Genomic DNA, 8,106 nt, shown 5'->3' on the forward strand with positions numbered 1-8,106 from the left:
TTAATACCTGTTTCCTAAAAGCTTGTGAAGCCTAATCATAGGATCTACTTCATCCTCTGTGAAGTCCCCTCTCTTAATATTTGGCTTTAGATAGTTCAACCATCTTAATCTGCAGCTCTTCCTGCACCTGTTTAAGCCTGCATATACACAATGCAAAGTTTATAACATCTTTCTACGTACTGCGAATATGTCTGCAATGTGTTTTCTTGAGGAAGTGTCCGATGTGGGACTGTCCGTCTCCGCGTGGCCACGCATTAGCATGTTCTAAAGCATTAAATAAGCAGAACATCCGACTCGAAACGAATTGGCAGAGGTCTTAGAATGAAATACTGTGAAATGCTTTACTAGCAATACACATATCCATGTTTCAAAGTTATATATACACGTTGACATACATACCTGCTTTGTAAGGAAGTTGGTGCTGTTATCCATATTGTTTGTATGATCAAAACACAAGACATACATTTATATAAAATTTATATGAGGCACTTACTTGTTGAAGGTGCAGCAGCCATGCAAACAATGCGTGATTGAGAGAACACCAATTATGGTACGTTTTTCCGTGATCAAGAGAAAACACCAAATCTTCCACGAACTCCTAACTTGATGACAATGCTCTATGGGAAGCCTTAGTTGTCGTGTCTAGGGTTATCAGGGACCGGTGTTTATATACTAGCCAAAAAGTCTTAGATTCCGTCCATAAGGGAAAACTAAAACTCTCCTTTCTTGGCTCTCAAGTAAAATATCATAATCATATATTATCAAGGATTCAATCAAAACCTACTTATATTGTAAGACACTTAATGTAGGGTTGATATAAGGAAATCAAATCGCAACTTAACTGATCTCCAACTTATCATTCCTATTACATATAGTAGACCATTTATGGTTGATTTATGTTGAATAAATCCAACATTCTCCCACTTGGTCTACTAATTGAAATGATCATGCTTCAAAACATATGTCGGAGGTCATTGTTTCTTTAATGGCCATATCACTGCGATCCAATCCCATCCTTAATTCAAATTTCTGTCAAATGGACTTATCAATGTAGGATTAACAAGGTTGTAAATATATTTCATTTCAGAACCTTCATAGTCACATACACTGAGTCAACCATTCACATGAAAACCATCAGATTATGATCTAGAGATGAACTTTAACTCAAGAACTGTCTTACTCTGTATCATCTCAGGTTTACTTTATCGTAACTTTCATAAGTCACACCTTATGTTTTTAAACGGTCTACATGTTTACCAATGCAAACTTTTTACCATTCCAAAGTCACTCTTATGCTTTTAAGCAGTCCACATGTTTGCCAATGCAAACCTTTTATCATTCCAAAATGACACGTTATGCCTTTCAAGCATTCTGCATGTTTTCCAACGCAAACTTTTATTATTCTAAAATAAACTTATGCCAAAAGAATTAAATATGCATGCATTATTTGAACACAAATAATTAAAAAACAATCTTTATTCAAACCCAACCTCGGAAACAAACCACATCTCAAAAGTCAAGGCTCAATGAGTTTAGCTCACTTATTTTACTGCAACTAAAAAACAGTTTTCTACTCCCACTAACTCAACATATCAAAGTTTGAGATCAATCCCATATTTTCTACATGCTTCTTGAAAGACATGACTGAAAGTGGCTTGTTCAAGGGATCTGTAAGCATTGATGTAGTATCAATATAGCTGATCTTTATGAACCTTTGCTTAATCTTTTCCCTAATCAACTTGTATTTGAAATGCATGTGTTTGGTCCTAGAAGACCTCTTGTTGTTCTTTGAATAGAAAACTGCAGCAGTATTGTGACAATATTGACAACTCTCATTCCCTCTATAAACTTTCGAATCCATACTGCCGGGGAAGTAGCTTCAAAACAGGCCATGTATTCTGCCATCATGCTAGATGTATCTATGTCCTTTTGTTTCATACTTTTCCACGAGATTGCACCTCCCACCATCATGAAAATGTAGCTAGAGGTTGATTTCAATGAGTCTTGACATTCTGCAAAATCTGAATCACAGTAGCCAACCAACTCAAGCTTGTCACTTCTCCTGTATACCAACTTATAGTCTTTGGTTTTCTGCAAATATCTGAGCACCTTCTTTGTTGCAATCCAATGAGCATGTCTAGGATTCGACTGATAACTCCCCAGCAAACTCAATACAAAAGCAATGTCAGGTCTGGTGCATACTTGTACATACATTAGGCTCCCTACGACTGAAGCATATGGTTTATCATTCATCTCAAGCTTTTCAGCTTCAGTTTTGGGACTTTGCAGTTTACTCAACTTATCCCCTTTTGTTACTGGTACATCACAGCCACTGCATGTTGACATATTGAACCTCTTGAGTATTTTCTCAATATACCCCTTCTGTGATAGCCCAAGTAGTCCTCTGTTTTTGTCACGAGTGATTTCGATTCCTAAGACATAAGAGGCTTCACCCATGTCCTTCATCTCAAAGTTGGCACTGAGAATTATTTTAGTTTCATGCAACAAGGTCAGGTTACTGCTTGCTATGAGAATATCATCCACGTAAAGCACCAATATGGTGAAGTGTCTCTCACTGGATTTAAAATATATACACTCATCTTCAGAATTCTCAATAAAACCATGTGATTGCATGACTTCATCAAACCTTAAGTACTATTGTCGTGAGGCCTGTTTTAGGCCATAAATCGACTTCTTGAGTTTGCAGACCAATTCCTTACCATCTGCATCAATGAATCCTTCAGGTTGTCACATATAAATTTCTTCCTCCAAAATGCCATTTAAGAATGCAGTTTTTACATCCATTTGATGTAAATGAAGGTCATAGTGAGCCACCAAAGCCATTACAAACCTGAATGAATCTTTTGTTGAGATTAGTGAAAATGTCTCAATGTAATCAATTCCCTCTTGTTGAGTGTATCCCTTGGCTACAAGTCTAGCCTTAAATCTTTCAATTTCTCCCTTGGAGTCCTTCTTGGTCTTATATACCCACTTACATCCAATCGGTTTTGCTCCCTTTGGTAACACTGCAACTTCCCACACTTTATTCTTTTTCATGGATTCAAGTTCACTCTACATGGCTTTCACTCACTCTTCTTCCTGCAATCCACTTATAGCCTCTTTATAAGTTGCAGGTTCACCAATATTAATATCTGCTTCACTCAAATACAGCACAAAATCATTTGAGATGGCTGACTTCCTCAGTCTTGTAAATTTTCGAAGCGCAGGTGCAAAGACTTCAGGAATTGGTTCTGTAACTTGTACCGGTTCATGTAGAGCATCATTAGTGACATTCGGTTCTTCCATGTTGCCTATGGTATCATCAGTGGCATCCATTAAATTATTTTGCAGAACATTCTCAGTATCCTCAGTAACTTGTGGCAAGAGAAGATTGTGGCTTATGTTTGAAGTCTGCATACCAGTGTCTTCTACATTTTCTTGTAAATTAGATTCATCTTGTTCTTCAAAAACCAAGCTGTGATTTGAGACTCCCTCTGTTATCTCTTCTATGAACTTCACTTTATTTGTCTCAATGAAATGCATAGAATTTCTAGGACAATAAAATCTATATCTCTTGGTTCTCGGTGGATAACCAATGAAATAGCAACTTATAGTTTTGGGATCTAACTTCTTTTCCTGAGGATTATATGCCCTTGCTTCTGCTTTACATCCCTATATTCTCAAATGTAACAAGCTAGGCTTTCTGTTGTTCCAAAGTTTGAAGGGTGTTGAAGTGACAGACTTGCTTAGTGCCCTATTGCAGATATAGTTTGCAGTTTTAATTGCATCACCCCATAGAAACATTGGCAAGTTGATATAACTCATCATACTTCTTACCATATCCTTCAACGTACGATTCTTTCTCTCAGAGACACCATTCTATTGTGGTGTTCCAGGATTTGTATATTGAGCTACAATTCCTTCACTTTGCAGATAAAGTGCAAAAGGTCTTGGATTTCTTCCATGTTCAATGTATCTTCCATAGTATTCACCACCTCTGTCAGACCTCACAGTTTTGATTTTCTTATCCAACTGTTTTTCAACTTCAACCTTGTAAATTTGAAAACATTCAGAGCACTGGACTTCTCAGTAAGCAAATATAAGCAACAATATCTTGAATGGTCATCTATGAATGTTATGAAGTATCTATAACCATCATACGTAGGCGTAAGGAAAGGACCACATATGTCAATGTGTATATGAGCTCTAGTAATCCATTACTTCTGATTGCATCTTTCTTGTGTGAACTCACCATTTTTCCTTTAATGCATTCAATAAATGTAACTGGATTATCAAACTCAAGTGGTGGAAGTATGCCACTTTTACTTAGGTTCTTTATTCTCTCAATTGAAATATGCCCTAATCTTTTGTGCCAAAGAGTGGAGGAAGTCTCATTTTGATTTATTCTCTTTTGTCCGACCATGTGTGCTACATGTTTTGACTCTTTGCAATTTAGTCTAAACATCCCACCAACATTCAAACCATTTCCAACAAGTTGAGAATTTTTATAGATCGAAAAGCCACTGTCATTTATTGAAAATACAAAATTCTTCATAACTAGCTGACTAACTGATACTAGATTCCTTCGAATTAAAGGTACATAGCACACATTCTCAAGGTCTAATGTAAAACCAGACTGTAACTTTATTCTAACTGTTCCGATGAACTTAATAGCAACTCTTCCTCTATTCCCAACGATCACTGAGACTTCATCCCTTCTTGGCACTCTCTTGCTTATGAATCCCTGTAATGAATTTGTCACATGTATTGAAGCACCACTGTCAATCCACCAAGAATCCCTAGCATATTCAATATCATTTGTTTCAAAATCCACCAAGAATCCCTAGCATATTCAATATTATTTGTTTCAAAACAAACTAAAACTTCACCTTTAAAAATCATAACATTACCTTTCCCCTTGCCACTGTCAATCCACTTTTTGTATTTCTGGCAATGTCTTTTCATGTGGTCAGGTTTCTTGCAGAAAAAACACTTGCCTTTGACAGCTTTGGAACCCTTGTTTGCACCTAGCTTGGAGTGATTCGATGCCCCCTTGTTGTAATCTTGCCTTGCAGTATTATTATGGTGGTCAGTCACTATATTCACTTTCTTTTCAAAAATTTCCTGCCTTATATGTTGCTCCTCATGCACACAGATCGCAATCAGTTCATTCAGACTCCACTTTTCCTTTTGTGCATTGTATGTGCTTTTCAGTTGTGAATATTCATTTGGCAACGAGATAAGTGCCACATGAACTAAGAAAGGATCACTCATAGGGACCTTGAGAGAATTTAATTTTGCACCAATATCTAGCAGTTCTAATATATGCTCACTTACATAACCTATACCATTATACCTTTTGGACATGAGCTCATTCATGAGATTCCCAGTTTCTGCCTTAGCTGATTCCTTGAATTTTTCATCAATAAATGCCAAGAACTCCTTGGCATTCTCGGACTTAGGGATGCCACCTCTCACTGTATCAGACATGGACTTCTTGATTACCAAGAGAGCAATTCGATTAACCTTCTGCCACTTTTCATATTTTTCTTTGACATCAACTGTAGCATCTGCAGCAGGTTCTAGAGGAGAATCTTCCCTTGTTGCCATGTTTAAATCCATTAATCCCAGACAGATTTCCAAGTCTTGTTTCCATTTTTTGTAGTTTGTTCCACTTAGGGTTTGAACAGTGTTCACAGCATTAATATATACACAACATGCAAGCATTGATTAAACCAATCCCAAAACTTTATAAAAATGAAATTGATCCAACACTTGTGAGCAAGATGAATCAATATGTTTTCTGACACTGATTTATGTGTTATACCAATTACCTTCATGCTAATTCCCAACACTTATGAGCAAGATGAGAACCTTCACTACTGATATAGCACACAAATCATGTCATACCATTCATATATGATCCAGAAAACAATGATCAACACTTGTGAGCAAGAAGAACAGTCTCTATATCATATATTGAATGCAATTTTATGAACAACAACTTTACTACATGATTCAATCTCTCATGACAAACGGCTGTAGCTTGAATATATGATTAACTGAATTATGCAGATGATGTCCATATCAACCTTATAAGTACCAAAGTACTAATGATCATGCAGAACAGTTAAAACTGACATGAATTAGAAACTATGCAAACACTGAATGTTTTCAACAGTCATCAAATATAGTTATAACTTTATACATGCATGTTGATCAATCGAAAACATATGAGGTATAGATTTATTTTTGGTTTTAACCATACAAACAATGGCTCTGATACCAATTGTTATCCATATTGTTTGTATGATCAAAACACAAGATATACATTTATATAAAATTTATATGAAGCACTTACTTGTTGAAGGTGCAGCAGCCATGCAAACAATGCGTGATTGAGAGAACACCAATTCTAGTGCGTTTTTCCGTGATCGAGAGAAAACATCAACTCTTCTGCGAACTCCTAGCTTGATGACAATGCTCTATGGGAAGTCTTAGTTGTCGTGTCTAGGGTTAGCAGGGACCGATGTTTATATACTAGCCAAAAAATCTTAGATTCCGTCCATAAGGGAAAACTAAAACTCTCCTTTCTTGACTCTCAAGTAAAATATCATAATCATATATTATCAAGGATTCAATCAAAACCTACTTATAATGTAAGACACTTAATGTAGGGTTGATATAAGGAAATCAAATCACAACTTAACTGATCTCCAACTTATACATTTCTATTACATATATTAGACCATTTATGGTTGATTTATGTTGAATAAATCCAACAGGTGCCACTTTCCTTCTCCATGAATCTCAATGCACTGCCTGAGAGGATCATCTTCCTCTCGAGTCCAGGCACCTTTTCTCATCACACTCATGTTAACGTCATATCCCTCCATCTCTTATCTGCTGCCTGCTAGCCACTTCAAAGCCTGCAGAAAGCCACCGAGCTACCATTATATGTAAATAGAGAGTGTTGGACATAGCAATAACGTTATGGATAACTCCAACTAACTAAATCAATGCCAGTGACGTGCATGTCTGATATCCACAGAAGCAAAAAGTGACGAGTTTAAAAACATTTCATCGGGGGTCATATATTAGCTACCAGTCCATCCTTAGAAAAATATACGTATAGATTATATTATAATATTACAGAAAAAGCTAACATTTCTGCATGACAAGGGAAGTCAATTTTCTAGGGCATAAAATTCTCTGGCTATAATATGATATTCAAAAGCACATTCTACGAATGTGAATGCAGAATCGTGTAACTAGTTACAACACACATCTTTCACCACTGAATATTCCTGCAGCTTCATATTTTCCGAGTGCAAGCTTTCGCTTCTTTTTCAGATGTTTGTTTGCATAAAAATTTTTTAGTGTACTGATAATACGACTTAATAAATTAAATGTCATAATAAAATTAGTTAAAAATTTTTCTTTCAAGTTTTTAATTAACTGTATTATTATTTAATATATTTGATCATGTGATCGGCACACTCAAAAATATCTCGCTTGCTTGTACTTGTCAAGACAAACAGACAAAAAACCCCTAAAAATATATATATGTACAAAGGGGCACGGGCACTATTTTCTTGGGTCCAGGCTACTGTCTACCTTTTTTTTTGGGTCGAAGCTACTGTCTGCCTTTTAAGAGACAAAGAGGCACGGGCACTATTTTTCTGTACGAAACCACCACGAAATTTTGACACCGCACCTAACATTAATTGCTAAATAATTGGACGACTTCCCACACCGAGAGATTTTCATTATACTTAGAACACATGATGGTCTGTCATATATTATCATATAAATGAAGTGAACATATTTTTTAAGTGTTTTCTCACTCGTATGATGATATATTGCATATGTGTCATTTTCATGCACGGTAAAAATTCTCTTCTGAGTATGCTCTACAAGAGTCAGGTAATGTCCACTTAATAAATTTTCTAGGCATATTAAATTTATAGATCAAATTTTGTTAAAAAAAAAAAAATTAAGTGAAATGATTTTGTTGATTCATATCTTGGCTTACTGTTAAACAAATATATAATTATATTTTTGGTATTCGGAAATTGATATGTCATTAATTAGTAGATAAATACA

At 35.8% G+C, this 8,106-nt stretch overlaps 1 protein-coding gene across 1 annotated transcript; it reads right to left on the reverse strand.

Moving 5' to 3' along the window:
- LOC137749449 (transcription factor MYB114-like) lies at positions 1-6,896 on the reverse strand. Its single transcript, XM_068489540.1, has 3 exons — positions 6,790-6,896; positions 400-422; positions 1-137 (listed from the first exon to the last, which is right to left on the reverse strand). Exons 1-3 carry the CDS (start codon positions 6,894-6,896, stop codon positions 1-3), a joined length of 267 nt encoding a protein of 88 aa, XP_068345641.1.
- Between the last annotated feature and the right edge of the window lie 1,210 nt (positions 6,897-8,106).

Source organism: Pyrus communis, chromosome 11 (assembly GCF_963583255.1).
Source record: "Pyrus communis chromosome 11, drPyrComm1.1, whole genome shotgun sequence".
Lineage (NCBI taxonomy): Eukaryota > Viridiplantae > Streptophyta > Magnoliopsida > Rosales > Rosaceae > Pyrus > Pyrus communis.

What these genes read in the sequence shown, in the direction of transcription:
- LOC137749449 (XM_068489540.1), bottom strand. Translation starts at nt 6,896, where the DNA reads ATGGAGGGATATGACGTTAACATGAGTGTGATGAGAAAAGGTGCCTGG. An exon ending in ATTCATGGAGAAGGAAAGTG is followed by an intron (nt 423 to 6,789) that starts GCACCTGTTGGA and finishes ATATGGATAACA; the next exon opens with GCACCAACTTCCTTACAAAG. An exon ending in CCAACTTCCTTACAAAGCAG is followed by an intron (nt 138 to 399) that starts GTATGTATGTCA and finishes GTGTATATGCAG; the next exon opens with GCTTAAACAGGTGCAGGAAG.